The sequence below is a fragment of the Cinclus cinclus genome, chromosome 1 (genome assembly GCF_963662255.1).
Source record: "Cinclus cinclus chromosome 1, bCinCin1.1, whole genome shotgun sequence".
Lineage (NCBI taxonomy): Eukaryota > Metazoa > Chordata > Aves > Passeriformes > Cinclidae > Cinclus > Cinclus cinclus.
In genome coordinates this window covers 134,682,574-134,698,011 of record NC_085046.1, presented here as the reverse complement: position 1 = coordinate 134,698,011, position 15,438 = coordinate 134,682,574, and the positions used below count along the sequence as shown (strand labels likewise).

Sequence of the window (15,438 nt, the reverse complement as noted above, 5' to 3'; positions counted from 1 at the left end):
CAGCTCCATCCCCAGCCCCAGCCCCAGCTCCAGCCCCAGCCCCAGCTCCATCCCCAGCCCCAGCCCCCGCTCCAGCCCCAGCCCCAGCTCCAGCCCCGCACCTGCCCGGAGCCCGGAGCCCGGAGCCGGGGGCGGGCGGCGCGGGCGCTGCGGCGGCACCACGTGTCGGGGCGGGGAGCGGCGGCGGGGCCGAGCCGGGCAACACCACCCCCAGCGCCGCAGCGACAGCCACGGGCACGGGCACAGCTACGGGCACGGGCACGGCGGCAGCGCAGCCCCATTCAGCGCAGCGCTCTCTCCCATGCCAGGTGCCCATTCCCGGCCGTGCGGTGACTGAGGAGCGATGGGGCCTCTGCGGGAGAGCAGCAAGGTGAGCAGCCGGGGATGGACGGGGCGGCGGGGAGCGAGGAAAAGCGAGGACAGGCAAATCGCATCCTGCCCCCGCCCTGGGGGGGGGCGGAGGGGCAGGGATTTGCCTGCCCCTGCCTCGATGATGGAAGGAGGAGGGCACATCCGAGAGGTTCCTGACGGGGTGTCCCTTGCCCAGCAGGAGCAGAGGACGCAGCTGGAAAAGGAGGTATCCCGCAGCCGCATCCCCCGCTTGGTCCTTCGGCCGCAGCAGAAGGTGTCTCCCGCTTCCGAATCGCCCTTTTCGGAAGAGGAAAGCCGGGAATTCAACCCCCCCAGTTCCTCCGCGGGCTCAGGCAGGACTGTCAGCAGCAACAGCTTCTGCTCAGGTACCGCGGAGACATCGCCCCGGGCTCGGGGTCTCTGGGAACACGGTGTGCCCCACACGGCCACCCCCGAGGCTTCGCTGTCATCCCCGTGTGCCGGGCTCACATCGAGCTCGCATGAGCAATGCGTTTTACCGATGAAGAAGGGCAACCATTGATTTTTCCAGGGAAATCTAGTATCTGTTCTTTTAATATGTGTCCGTAAGTGACACCAGATGTTTCCATTTCGAGTTCTGCTATCCACTGCTAAAAAAGTTGGCGGTTTTATTGCGGCAGAAGCGTTGCTTTAAAGAGAAAGATTTGCCTTAACAGCCGCAGCGTGGTATTTAGGCATTTTGAAAAGCCCCTTAAATCATAAGTCAGTAAAACAGGGGAGTTGCTATTAAAGGTATCAGAGTGCAATTCCTTTTGGTTTTTTAGCAGTGATCTCCGTGAACTGGAGCAGAATATGTAGGTGAAGTCTTCACTGTCAGATTGAAATAGGTTTTGTTTATTTCAGAACTCTGTCTTCTGCTGATGAGTGTGTCGCCAGACATGAGTTGGGCGTGATGGCTTCTCTACAGAGAGAGCAGTGGATAGGTGTTTGATCAGAAGTAAATTATTGCTCTCCAACTGTAGACCAAAAGGAGTCATTTGCTCTTCAAAATATTACACAAGGGACCTTGAAAACAGATTTTGTGTGCATGTGTGTGTCAAATATTTGCCCTGTGTAGAGTTTAACCCAATTTAAAAGCCTCAACTGAGAGTGAAAGACTCAGATGCCTACTAGTGGTGAGTAATTTTTTAATTCAGTGAAACTGTTCACTATAAATTACATTAATGCACTTGCATAACAAAATTGAGGGTCACATTATGAACACCTTGGACTCTATATGCCTGTGGTAATTTAAAAGGTATTTTTGGTGTGGAGAAATTTGTTTTCAATGGTCAGTTTTTTGGAAAGCATAACATTTTCAGAGGTGGAATTGGAAGTGCTTGTTTAGTGGTTCGACTCAATGACCTTAGAGGTCTTTACAACTGAAATGTTTCTATGATTCCGAGATTCTCTATTTTAAAATCTGAATTATAAGAAGCTTTTTTGCAATAGTTAGTATCAGAGCAACTTCTTAAGCTTCCTTTTTTTTTAGTTCATAAAGTATTTTCAATTACCAGAGGAAATAGGAATGCTCTTATTTATCTTGGTCTTCACTACAGTGGATTATATTATTGTTATTACTTTTTTAACTCCTCTCATGAAAAATGGTGTATTGAACACAGTGTACAAGTTTTCTTAGATGAGAAACACAATATCCATGTTTGAGTCTAGCTTTGCCAGATTTTGCTATTCAGGCTCAGTGGAATGATCTATTTGGTTATTGTTCAATGAACAATACAGAGCGTTAAACAAACATCATAGGATCGTAAGAGTGCTGGAGTCTTTTTCCCATGCCTTTTTAGTCCCTCCACCTTACCTGCTTGACTTTGCCTATTCCAAGGAAATAAAATCTTTTTAAGCTTTCTAGAAATATGTTGTTTTTATGATCTCTCCCAAATGGCTGGTTTCCATCTTGATTTTTTTTCCTTCTGTGTTGACAAGCCTTTCATCTTGATCACTGACATTTTTTTTTTTTCATCTTTTGGGTTTGTACCCTGCTCTTCAGATCTACTCAACAAATATCTGCCACTGTCATATACCCTTGCTGTCCCACTGCACTGCATAGGCTGTCTTGAGTCCCAGCAGCACCTTGTTTTTCTTCTGGGTGTGTCTGATCTCGTGGCTTGGCAGTTTTAAGGAAGCTTTCACAGAGGTATTGCAGCGTGCAATGCTGATCTCTTACCTTGCATCTTAAGCACAACTGCCCATCTCATTTATTGTATTCATCCTTTATTATTTCATGCATGCTGCATTGATTTAGTTTAATTTTTTTCTCCATGTAGACCTTTGTGTTTCTAAAGCTGCCTGCAGCACCCATACGGGTACACACTGCATGGTTTTCTGCTCTGAGTCTTCAGACTTTACACAGCCGTGGGTCAACCAAGGCACTGTCCTCAATCCCAGGCCCTGGTCCAGTTGTTGCTAGGTTTGAGGGATTTTTCACTGGGATGCAGGTATGGCAACAGTCACTGACTTGATTTCCTCATTCTCTGACATCTCTTTTCTGTCTTCCACTTACGATCCTTCTTTATCCTCATTTGTCTGATTTAGAGTGAAATCCCCCAGGGGCAGCAGGTGGCTGCTGATTCCTGTTTCTGGGGAAGGGATGGTGAACAGATGTGTGGAGAGGTGAGTGGAGGGTTCACAGCCCCTAACCTGCCTCTCCTGGTGTTTCTTCTTAATTGAGAAGGAGCATTTGCAAAAAGAGTATTTAAAATTTACAAGTAGTACGTTTGGAAGACGAGAGCAGATGGGATCACTAATGTAGCAGTGTGAGAAAGTTCATGAACATTTGGATAAATGTCTCTTTCATAATTTCTTTTGAGCATTAAACTCCAAAATGCTTTTGATAAGCAGCAGATATTATGAATTGATCCCTGTAATAATTCCTTTCCTCTTTATTCTTCTCTTGTCAAGTTGTTCTCTACCTTTCTTCCATTATTCTTGACAAGTAGTTATGATCCATACATTCTTTTTGCCCCAATAGAAATTATTTTTTCCCTTCATCCATTAAATATGTTTTTTTTGCTCTATTCCGTAGAGCTTCTGATGTTGTCCATTTTTCCTGTGTGTTTACACTGGTCTCTATGCCTAAGTGAAGGTTTGGTGTTCCTTCTCCCTAAATGAGGGTAAATCTTGCAGGTATTATTAACGTTGGTTTTGGCAGTGTTTAGGCAATTAATATGGCAGTGCTGTGAGCATGGTGGTAACAGCAAAAAATATCTCTTGGCAACAGAAAAGAGACAGCTTTTGTAATGCTTAGTTTCTTTTGAAGAAGTTGTTAGTTCTGGCTGTGATAGGTTTAAATTTGCACGATCGGCTCCCTCTTTTGTCTTGTTTGAGTGAATCAGAGCCTCACTTGATCATGTTGGTCAATTATTTGCAGATGACTTTTTGTCAGTTTTGCTTTGTAAATCTGTATGAAACACAGTGAGAGTGTTTGTCATATCTGTCATATTTCTGACAAAATGCATTTTTAATATTCTTTGGCTCTGCCAAGTGAATGTGGATGCTGTCTGGATGTTGTGTAGGCAAGCTGAGCTTTTGTGTCTGCATTCACCGTGCACAGCCCTTTCTTGAAACCTTAGAGCATCTGGGATCCTGGTTGTCATTTGATATGGGAGCACTTCTCTTCTTTGGCTTGGATGTTGGCCGCAGAACTCATACTATGTCAAAATATGGAAAAACACTCTCACAGCATCTTTGTGTGGTTCAACTGCTGCTGAGCATTTGCCTGTGTCATGCGTGTTTCTCTCCTAAGTGCACTTTCCTTGTCAGTTGGGCAGAGAACGTGATCCAGGGCATCTCAAACGAGCCTCCTGCTGACGGATCCGTGGAGGAGAAGCTGCTGGGCCTTTGGCCATTGCAGTTGGTGTTTGCTTTGTAAAAAATATGATGATTTGGGTGGAGCGCTATCCTTGATTTTGGTGTACATGTCCTTGGTTTGAAGTCAGCCTGTGCTAAGCTCACCAAGCTTTTCTTTTAAAAAGGAATTTAGTCTGGGATATGCTTCATTTTCTGCTTTAGGGTTTTGAATAGCTCAGCTTTTAAATTTATCTGTATGAAATGACTTGTTACATAATACCTTTACAACAATGCCCAAATTCTCTTTAGCCTTTTCCAGGATGCCAGCTGCCAAAATTTCAACAGGGAATGCAGTGATGCTTTGGTAACCAAGATGTAGCTTTGCAGGAAGCACTTGTACATTTAGTAATTAATTCAGCAAAGGAATTTTTGAGCCACAGGAGTTGGTTAATGGCCGTATCAAACAGTTCTTTTTTTCTTGGGCTTACCTGTAAATCACCTTTTTAAGTAGACTGAATAGTCCTACGAGCTATTGAAAACCAGTAGCATCTCTGTACATCAATGACTGTGGCTCACTCCAACACAGTCTTCAAAAATAGGAATTGAAGCTTCCTTCTTGCTTGTTCTTTAAAATTTCAAAGTCTGGTTCAACACTTATTCAAGTTCAATCCTTGTTTCATAGCTCGCTCTTTTCTGGGGTAAAGATTTTATTTAAATCTTGTCCTTTGCATGTGTGGCACTATGACTGTGCACGTGTACAGCAGCTGTCCTGTAAGCCTGGGGTGTGGGTGCTGCAGTAGGAATCTCAGCGTTGCCATTCCTTGCTCGCTTGCTCCTGTGCACACTCCCCTTATCACAGAGATTATTTGCCAATTGGCCCAGCTAGGGGTGGATGCTGAGGCTGAGTTCACAGTGGGTGTCCAAAAGGGCATGTAGGCTTTAGGCAGGCTTATTAAGTCCATGTGAATGCACAACCCATTTTGCTTGTCACAGACAAGAAGAAGAGGTTGTACGACCCCTACTGAAGAAAAAAGCTGTACCTTCTTGCACTCCAGTAAATAATTTCTCTGTTAGAGCATTGAAGCAGATTGCATTATAAAGCAGCTAGCCTTGGAGACTACATTAAATAAGTATGTTCACTAAAATATATATTCCTCAATAGAAATAGACACAGAAAACTAAATTTTTTAGTATTTTAACAAGTCAACAGATTTAGGCCAGATAGTTTAAATTACTGAAAGTAATTGTTCTTATTATTTGTTTGCATATATGTATATATTACTATGGAAACAGTGAGCTCTCTCATTCTTGTTTCTTGTTATATGAAAAATTATTTTGTTTAAATAGTTCCTTACTGGTTTATGTGTTTGATTTTCACTCCGAGTTAATGATTCAAAGAAACATGATTAGAGGTCCTCAAGTATGTGATAATGAAAGTTAGATTCTCTTTCCCGCAGTTCTTTATGCTATGCTTTTCTGCAGTCATTTGGCCTTTTTTCCCAGACTTCTGGAGGTCTTTTCTAGCACTTTTGCTTGCAGCACTTTGTAAGGCAGTTCAGTGATGACTGTGATGTTAATTTACAAAAACATTGAAACAAAATCTGCTTTCAAAAATACACATATGGCCTTTTTTCATGAGGGTGACACTGGTGACATGTTTCCTTTTCTCACTGATGCTTCCCTAGAGAATTTACTGCTGGACCAGCTTACATGCAATAATTTATTATTGCTTCATATTGTGAGCCACCAGTTCTGTTTCTGTGGCACAGAGATCTGTTCCAAACCTGGAAATAAGAAAAGTCCCTAGGTGCTAAAGAGCAAAGTCTACTCATTCCCCAGTTTTTGACCTTCCCTTTCAACTTCAGTATTTATTCCCCCTGACTAAGTAACAGTCCTTTTGTTCCTCTTGCCACACAACAACATCTGGAAGCCAAAATATTTGACCTTTTGGATGTTTCTTATCACCTTTTTATGAGTCTGTCAGTACTGTGAACCTTTAAAACCCGACCCAGACCTCCTGGGGTCAGTAGGACAGTTCCCATTCTCTCTGGAACATTCTGCATGGTGTCCTGAGAACAGTCACCCTTTCCACTGCACCTCAGCCTTTCTGCTGCCCTTTTAATTGTAGCTTGTTGTGTACTATGAGCTGAATTCTAAACAATATCCAGTATTTTCTTCACAAGTGCATAATCCAATACTTTTTTCTTTACAGTGCTTTACATGCAGCTTTCTATTGAGTTGAATATTGTCATGCACTCTGAAGAAAATCACAACTTGTAGCAGGAAAGAAACTTTAATCAGAAGTCTTGGATTTACTTTGTGTTAAAAGACAATCTTGATGTTTTAAGAGAAATTCAATATTACATATTTTAGCCCTATATATATAGGATAAGTATATATCTATGAAATTTTCAAACAGTGTTTTGAAGTGTTATGTGACTGGATTCTGTGGTTCTGCTAAGTGCCACTCTGGGCTTGAGGACAGTTAAAAGCTAAAAGAAAAATATGCATAAAAGAACAATGGATAGAATATATGTTATTTCCTTCCATGAGAAGGTGAGCAGGGCAACCTTATGAGGTGACGTTGAAGCTGTGAGGGTCACATTTATATACTGTAAGCCATGGAAGCAGAGCTATGTGAGGCCAAATGAGTATAACATGTTGCACCATTTGAGGATTTTTTTTTGTGGTCCGTTGAAGATTTTTATTTCCAAAAATGGTACCTTCAAAACTGGAAAGAATATTTCTAATTTCTTTCTTTGCTGCATAATGGAATAAACCACATAAAACACCACAGAAACCCATCTGTATATACACATATATTTCACCTAATGTTAATATTAAATGCATAGTATTTCTTGTACTGGATGTTGTCAATGGTTTCCCACCAGAGGTAGCAGCAGTGGTTCCACCTCCAGCTGTTGTCCTCAGAAAAGATTAATGGGGTCTACTGAATTGCTTAAACACATACCAAACAGAAAAGACTCTATCTTTAGATTCTTTCCCGTCCTTACATTTAGTAAGACTTTTTCTATAAAATATTCAAATCTATTTTTCAGTCCTTTATCGACTTAAACCCCTTGTCCAGATGTTTTCTGTGATGTGATAATGAAACTCAGGGAGCTGTGCTATTCCTGACCCCAGTTCTCCTAGTAACAGTACTATTTTTATTGGTATTTTTATTAGCAAGCCATTATGCTTCTCTTCTATAATACACCATTAGTGGGGCCATAAATGTAATGACAAAGCCAGTAAGATACAATTATACAGTACTTTTTCATATGTTTTGACAGAGCTCATGTCAGTACTTTTTGTTAGTGAAATGTTCAAGTAGAAGGAATATTAGTAGATTTGCTGCCAAAATCAATTAAAATTAGCTACTTTAGTATGACTTAGCAATTGTACATGCAGACATCAAGAGCAGATACCTTTAAAGACATGTTTATGTGAAATCCTGCATTGCAAGAGATGCTCAAGCTTAGGAGCAGGTCAGTCCATCTTTTTTCACCTTCCTCTGTCCTCTTCTACGTAACCTCATCCTGCCAGCATTCCTGCCATGCTGTGACTGAGCAGAGAGAGCCTCTTACCAAAGTCACTGAGCAGCTCTCATACTAAATTTTCAGCTGTTCCTGGTCAGCCTGTGGGTGTATCAGAAAACAGCTCGAAGGGGCTGGTGAGCAGCAGGTGTAAAAGTTGCCTGTACATTGATGATCCTCAGCAGCCCGTTGAAGATGTTCAGTCACAATTTTACTGGGCTAGGTTTTATGACCATTACATAAACATGGCAGTCAGAAGTTCTAGCTTGAAAGATGGACTGTGAATAGCAGGTGTTTTCCAGATGTAGAATATCTGAAAAAAGAAAAGCATGTAGGTTGTAGGGACCTATGGAGATCGTTTCATGCAGCCTCTTTTTTGAAGCCAGACTGTTCCTAGCACATCCCAGCAGCCATGTATTTGTCTCTCAGAGTCTAGAAACGCTTCAAGGACAAGAGTTTGCATAGCCTCTGTAGGTGACCTCAGGGGTGCTGGGGCTTCTAGCCAGCCTTTGTTCACCAGCAAAATGGAGCATAGTTAATTCAAGTTTTGCCTGCAGAAACACCAAGATTAAATATGGAAATTATTTGCATGGCAGGATTTTGCATAAGTAGGCCCCTTTTTTTTTTCCTGACACTGCTGTAGCTGTCCTTGTGCTTCAGCTCTGCTTTACTATGTTTAACTTTTGGTAAGACTTGCCTAACAAATATGTCATATTCTAAGAAATTTCCTTAACTAGCAAGCCAAACAGATCTTCAAATTAGCTAAGAAATTACTTTTAAATTGATCAGAAGGACCAAAACTAGTAGCATTTTTAGGATTCTACCTTTAGTGAATTTAATAAGTATTTTTTCTACAGTCTGTATGATTTTGTAAGTGACAAATTGTTACTAGTAAATTATTAAACTTACAGAGTACATACAATCACATACTGGAATGGCCTCAGTAAAAATGAAAGGTTTTAGTAGAATCGGGAGCTAAGGAGAATATTCCCACTTCTTACCTTAGGCTGTGCTCCCTCAGTGGTTGCTGGAAGGGTGAGGGAGCCTCACCTTTAAATGAGGTAGGATTTATGCCTGTTGAGACCCTCATAGTGTGAGTGTGAATATGCTCCTACCTCTGCTTTTCTGTCTATGTGCACTACTAATTTTATGCTACTGTGTTTCATCTGCTGCTTTTGCTGTGTTTCCCAGTTGTTCCAGAATGGCACTGGGAATCTCCCATTAGCAGTTTACTCTGCCTGCGCAATGAGCCCTTACTGGTTCAGCTGCCCAGGTCAGAGCTGTGGTTGTGTAGTCCTGGGAGAGAGCTGAGATCCTGCAGGCAGTGACTCAAAGTGCTGGGATGACTTAGCCTCAATGGGGCTGTCATTCTGATTCACCCTCCAGAGTAGCCTCTTTCTCTGAGTTTAATACAGAAAGAGACTTAGAGGTGGAAGGTCGGTGTTATATTCCCTTTGGTGACTGTCAGCAGCTTTCATAACTGCACAAACACCAGTCTGCTACAAGGCTAGCTATGAAGAAAAGGCCAAAACATTTCAAAAACTGAGGGTCAGAAAAGGTAAGGCAGACAGACTGGGAGACTACCCTGAAAAATTACCCTTTGTGGTACCCTCACTCACAATCACCAGCTTGCAGTGCATCTTCCTGGTAAAGCTGGGGCTACCCAGACTAACAGATCCTGGGATGAATGGAAACGTTACCATCAGGTAAAAGTCAGGAAATTGTTTTTGTCTTGGTACACTGGACATTTAAAATTTCACTAAAGTCACATGTTTAATTCTGGAATCCACATTTCATGGTGGAAATTCAGACTATGTACAGCCTGAGCGCTGGTCAAGGGGCCCTTAGGAGGAGACAAGTGTTGGATGGTGAAATAGGGATCAGGCAGGAACTGAACCATTCAGTGTCACAGGATTGCCTAACTCGATCTGGCAGCTAGGAGTGAAAGTAAAAAGTCAGTGCTTCTTCAGTGAGAGCATCATTAGTTATTTAGATGTATTATATAAGAGGTTGTGTATTCAAAGTTTCTTGAAGCCTTTAGGAAAAATCAGTATTCTTTTAAAGAAGGTTCTTAAGGTAGATTCTAGTGAACCTTCTAAGATAGCTGTGCTGAGAAAAACATCATATCTTAACATATGGCCTAAAAGTCTACAGGAACACTATTTTTTGTCAATTGTTCAGATTATTATTATCTTTAATACTGTTGCTTATGTTTTGACTTTGCTATTTAAAGCTTTGTCAGGGCAAGTGAATGTCAGAGTGCTCTTGAGCAGCTTTCCTGGTGATTTGTTTGAGGAGACACTATCCCGTGCTTGGCTTTGAAACTTGGCAGGAATGTCTGATCTGGGCTTGAGGGCTTGGACAGAGAATTTCAAGTGATGAAATACAGCTGATGTTCAAAGGAAAAGTCTCCTCCCAGAATGCTCCTAGGAGGCCCCTGTGAAATAAAAAGACACTATGAAAGAAAGCAATGGAAGTTGTTTGTTATAAATTCATTGTGATTTTACCTCTTGTTCAAGTAAATTCGGGCAAGATCAGAAGTACAGGCTTTCACAGTGTGTTTCACCAGCTTTTCTCTCTTTTGTCTTCCATCATGATGCTGCTGTGCCTGAGAAGGTAAATCAGGTCTGCCTCTGTTTCTGAGGTGTCTAGGTGTGAAGTCCTTACTGGGGCAAAACTCCTGCTGAGTTACAGAGTTGAATCCTTAAGTGACCATATCAGAAAGTAAATCCCATTGTGGGCTCATCTGCTCCTGTTACATTTTTTGAGAGAGATGCCTTATCCTGGCCCATTTCTGGGCAGGTGGAGATCTTCACTTCCTTCCTTCTGAGTTTACAGCAGGGTTTAGGAGGAGCTTGCATGTCTGGGGAGATAGTGAGCACCCGTGCTGCAGTCACATTCTGCTTGCAGGTGAGGAGCAGAGGGGTCACTGCAGCAGTGAGCAGGGAGGGTGGTCAGGCTGCCTGGAGATGGAGAGGGAACCAGCTCCACCTCAGGGTCCACAGGGAAGTCTGCTGCTCTCCTCTAGAGAGTTCACCTACATATTAAATACAAATAGCCTGTTAAGGTTTCAATAGCAGGAAAGAGGAAGGTGAGTGCAGGCAATTTGGCTGGCACTAAGGAGGTAAAGAGCATTTCACTCTTCACCAGGACTTTTACTTGTGCCAGGAGAGCGAGTTGTGGGTCAGGTGGATCCCACAATGTACAGCAGAGCTTTGCTTTCCTTGATGGTGAGCACCAGTGTTTCATAGGCAGCTCTTTCATTCTGTGTAGCAAATATTTTGATTATTCAAAAGGCTGATGCAGAAAAACCTTTCTCTGCAGCTTGCCCTAGTTCTGGAAAACTTATAATTTTGTTCGTGTTTATGGATAATAGTAGTAGAAGGATTGTAAGTTTTGCATTGCTTAAAAAATAAACTATCAGAGGAGAGGTAATACAATAAAATAATTCATTTTTTGTAGCTGGAGTGGGAGTGCTGACCTGGTCACTGTTGTATATAAAGGTTAAAAAAGGTATGAGTACAGAAAAGCTATTCTTCTTTGTGCCAGTCTCATTTTTTCTTTTTCTTAAAATGCCCTGTTGCACTGAAAGCTGAAGTTCTTAACAGTAAAACAAGGATATGTGGATATGACATAATCTGATGGTACAGTGTCACCAGTGTGATATCACAGATATGTTGGGGAGTGGTAAATAAAACATTTTTATGCTATTTTAGCATGTATTCTTCAGCCACCTTTTTCCTAATTGTAGGAATTTTGCACATTTGGGGTTTTTAATGCCCTAATTTTTAACACTTTAGTTTGGTTGTTTCACTGTGTAAAGTTTTATCAGCTCCTGTGGTTCTTCCATGTTCTTCCCAGTCTTTGGGAGTTACTTCTACATAAATTGTCCCATATAAAACAGATCTGTGAGGTCTGCAGCACCTATGCAGGTATTGCAGTAACTGCATTGGTGGAGAGGTAGTTTCTTGTGGGTTTGGGTGGGAGGTTTTGGGAGGGGAGTTTGCTTGGCTTTTAGGTTTTTTTTTGCTTTAAAGGGTTTTTTGTTTGGGGATTTTTTTGTTGTTTTTGTCCTAATAAAGTTTGGAAACTAATGCCACATACAGAAACATCTAAGTGGAAAAGTCGTAATTAAAAACAAACTGTACAAGCTGTCACTTGTTTCTGAATACATTTGATTATAAATATTTGTGTGCTTCTAAAGAGAGGATGCTTTGGACATAGCTAAAGCAACTGTTTAAATGCAATTCAGGAGCTCACTCAGTGATGTTGATCCACTGTCCTGCAGGTAATGTTCACTCAGCCTGCAGAAGAGACTCCAAATGTTGGAGAAAGGGAAACACATACTGATCTGGGAGGAAATTGCCACCTTTTCTCTTATTTATGTTGAATTATATTGTGATGTTGATAGGACTGGAAAGGATAAAAGGTAAACTAAAGCAGCAGTCCTGCCCTTAGTCAGGACGAATGCAGGGACAAGCTGAAAAGCTTATTGTCAGTTTTCTTTTTTCTGTTATTTTACTAGGAGCTAATTCTGAGTTGCAGAAGGCAGCAGCAAGATGACAAAAAGAGATGCTTTTTGGCTTAATTGGGATGATTTGAAAGAATTAAGTATGATTAAACTGGATTAGGTGCTTTGCACTGTTACTGCCCTTTGTGCCCTGGGAGGTGTTTCTGGCAGTAGACTGGGTTGCCCCTTGGCTTGGCATCATGCCTGGCACTTGGCAGAGGCCTGGGATGCAGCACCTCAGGCTGCTGGCTGCTCCCGCAGCCTAATGCATGCAGCTTGCTCTGGACAGTCAGCACCTGCGGGTACCTGGCTGGGGACTGAAGGCAGGACATGGAGAAATGAGAAGCAGAACATTGGAACAGATGAGTGAGGGCAGAACAACTGCCCAGGCATGAAGGAAAACGGGATCACATGAAAGGATGAAGTTTTTCTACTGTATTGAGGGAGCAATAGCTAGGCAAAAGCAAAAGCTGTACTTTCCTGTGGAGGGGAGGTGGCAGTAAGGTGTTACATAGATTTGGGTGTCTCTTCTGCCTCATAAACGTGCAGTCACACACTGACTTTTAAATCAATATGCCCACGCAAAGCTCAGTGCAAAATGATCCTTGACCTACATTATGAACAGGGTGGAAGAAGTAAGTGCAAAATGGTCATGCAAATATTATATGGCTCAGTTGCAGGTACTCCTTTGGGTTTCATGTTAGCTAAAGATAATGCATCAGAAGAATGTAATGGCATAATTCAGATGGCAGCTTTCATTTTGTCCTGAGAAAGAGCAATTCAATTTCTCCAGGAGAGTCAGAGTAGTGTTTTTGGTTTTGTTGTGTATCAATTAAACCACCATGACTTTTACTGGAACTGCAATTGCTCCAGATTACATAGAACATGATTAGTGAAGTTGGGGTTTGATGTGTGGATTTAATTCAAAATCAGACTGCTTTGCATTCAGTTGTTAAGGGCTGGCATGTTTGTATCACTGGGGGTCAGGAGCCTGTGTCTGTTCCCAGGGTGGCTGTTGATGCCCTGGAGTGCTGGTGTGCCCTCAGAGGAATTCAGCTTTAAACAAAAGCAAGTCTGTGCATCACCCACTCTTTTCAAAACCAGGTACCTCACAGCCACTTGTCAAGAATGGAAGAGTTCTATGATCATGGTTGCTTTTAAAGGACAGACAGTTTTGAGGAACCTGTATTAATTCCAGCTACATTAAATTCCTGACTTTGTGCATGTGGGCTGTAGGTTGTTGTCTTGTTGTTCAGATATGGGAACATTCTTGAAGGAGAGCATGTGGCCTGTGCTTGCTCTGCAGCCAGTGTGCGCTACACAACATTTGTGTCTTGTGTGTATCTTCATGCTCCAATATTCCCTAACCTTGCTAAAGGAATTCATCTTAGATCAGAATTTTCATTATGTAGCCCCTGATCTTGTATTTTGTCAGATTGAGTAAAACAAGTAAAACTTGCCCTTTTAGCTTGCCATAAGGTATTCAAGATTTCTTCACAAAATGGGTGAAGCAAATAGCTGAGTTCTCACCAGGTTTCAGAGCCAAGGTTGTACATATCACTTACTGTAAAGAGTTGTAGTTCAAACACTCTTGCTTTTATTCTGCTAACTTTCATGTACTTATTAGTTAGAAATGTTGATGTTTTCCCTTTTCTCTTCAGATGACACTGGCTGTCCTAGTAGCCAGTCAGTATCTCCAGTTAAGACTCCTTCTGATGCTGGAAACAGTCCAATCAGTTTTTGCGCTGGTAGTGATGGAGACTTCTCCAGGAAGAAATTCAGTCCGGGGTCAATGAGTGAAGGGAATACGCAGCAGGCTCGATATAAGAAGGAGACAAAGACGAGCCTTGTAAAGCCTGGTGAGTATAATTCCTTTCATTTCCTTAATTACACTTTCTAATTGACTGGTATATTTACAGGTGTCTACATACATACTGTGATACCACTAATGCTGATAATAAATAAAATAGTTGGCTTGTTTCTGTAGAGCCACCCGAAAGATATGAAAACACTGTTTTTACTGTCTTTTTTTTATGGAAATAAAATCAACAGACATCTTCACTTTCTTTTATGCGGCTTGATGGTGATGTCAGCTGAAATGGATTTTATTCTCTTTCATAGTAATTGCACACATATTTCACTGCCCAAAGATAAATGATTCTTAATAAAAGAAAAAAGTCCTTTGATGTCCTAAATTTATTGTTGGATACTGCCTAAGCTTTGTGCTGGCAGGCTCTGATAGCTCTGGGGGTACAAGATGTCAGACAAAGGCAAGAGGACAGGCAGCCTGTGAGTGTGGGAGCTGGGCAGATTTGGACCTGTACTGGAATGGCAGAATCAAGAATGTATCTCCCAGTGCCTTGGGCTAATGGAGCCCCTCAGACCACCAGCTAAATCAGCACCTGCTTGTTGCACATCCAAATCTAAATGCATGTGTAATACATGTGAACCAATGCGCCATTGGTTCCTGTAATTTTAGTGAGTAGATATAAAATATTTTATATCATTGATTCATGTACAGGCAACTCTTGATTACAAATGGCAAGGATATTTGTGCTGCTATTTAATTAATTATGGAGACAGTTGGCCCTGTACATAGCGAGCTTCAGAGCTGACACGGTTTATGAGCTCAGGTACCTCCTTGCTATATTGTTTACAGAATCATTTTACCTCTGGAAGCAGCTGAGATACGTCCATGAAAAGCCAGCTCAGATTTGCCAGCACCATGTTTAATCCAGAACAGTGGAAAATCTTTTGCAAAATCTCTTCACTGACTTGGTCATTGGAAGGGTTGATTAAAACGGATTTACTACTATCCCTGCAAGTTCTTTGGCTCATTTCATAGCACCATGTTTTTTGAGTGTTCCCAGTCTCCCAGTGCTGTGCATAGTGGGTGATAGGTGATATTGTTTACAAGGTTTATAATGAATGTGGTGTATGACAGTCAAATCCGCAGCTGCGGCTACCGAAACCATTTTGTTTGTGAATGTCACTTAGCAAAATGTGAATAATGAATACAAAAGTTTTTTTCTAATGAAGAGTCCTATACTCATGGAGAAGATTTTTTAATAAATTAACCTTTTTTTTATAAATTAACTCATTGTTTTTGGTTTTATACTTAAACTGTCTTATAATGTGGAGTTATTAGCCTTTTGCAATATTCACCAACCAGGTCTGTTTCACAGAGTACTTCTAAGTTCCTCCTGCCAAATATCTCAC

At 41.7% G+C, this 15,438-nt stretch overlaps 1 protein-coding gene across 3 annotated transcripts in view; it reads left to right on the top strand.

Annotated features, from left to right (window-relative positions):
* Window positions 1-343: 343 nt before the first annotated feature.
* The window catches only part of SYBU (syntabulin), a 38,910-nt gene continuing 23,815 nt past the window's right edge, over window positions 344-15,438 (top strand). The window contains exons 1-3 of one of the 3 annotated variants that reach the window (XM_062503516.1): window positions 344-370; window positions 554-737; window positions 13,881-14,078. In XM_062503516.1, the coding sequence (XP_062359500.1) occupies window positions 344-370; window positions 554-737; window positions 13,881-14,078 (409 nt within the window). Of the gene's footprint in view, window positions 371-547; window positions 738-13,880; window positions 14,079-15,438 lie in introns of all 3 variants that reach the window. The other 2 variants (XM_062503507.1, XM_062503499.1) reach the window with 2 other exon arrangements.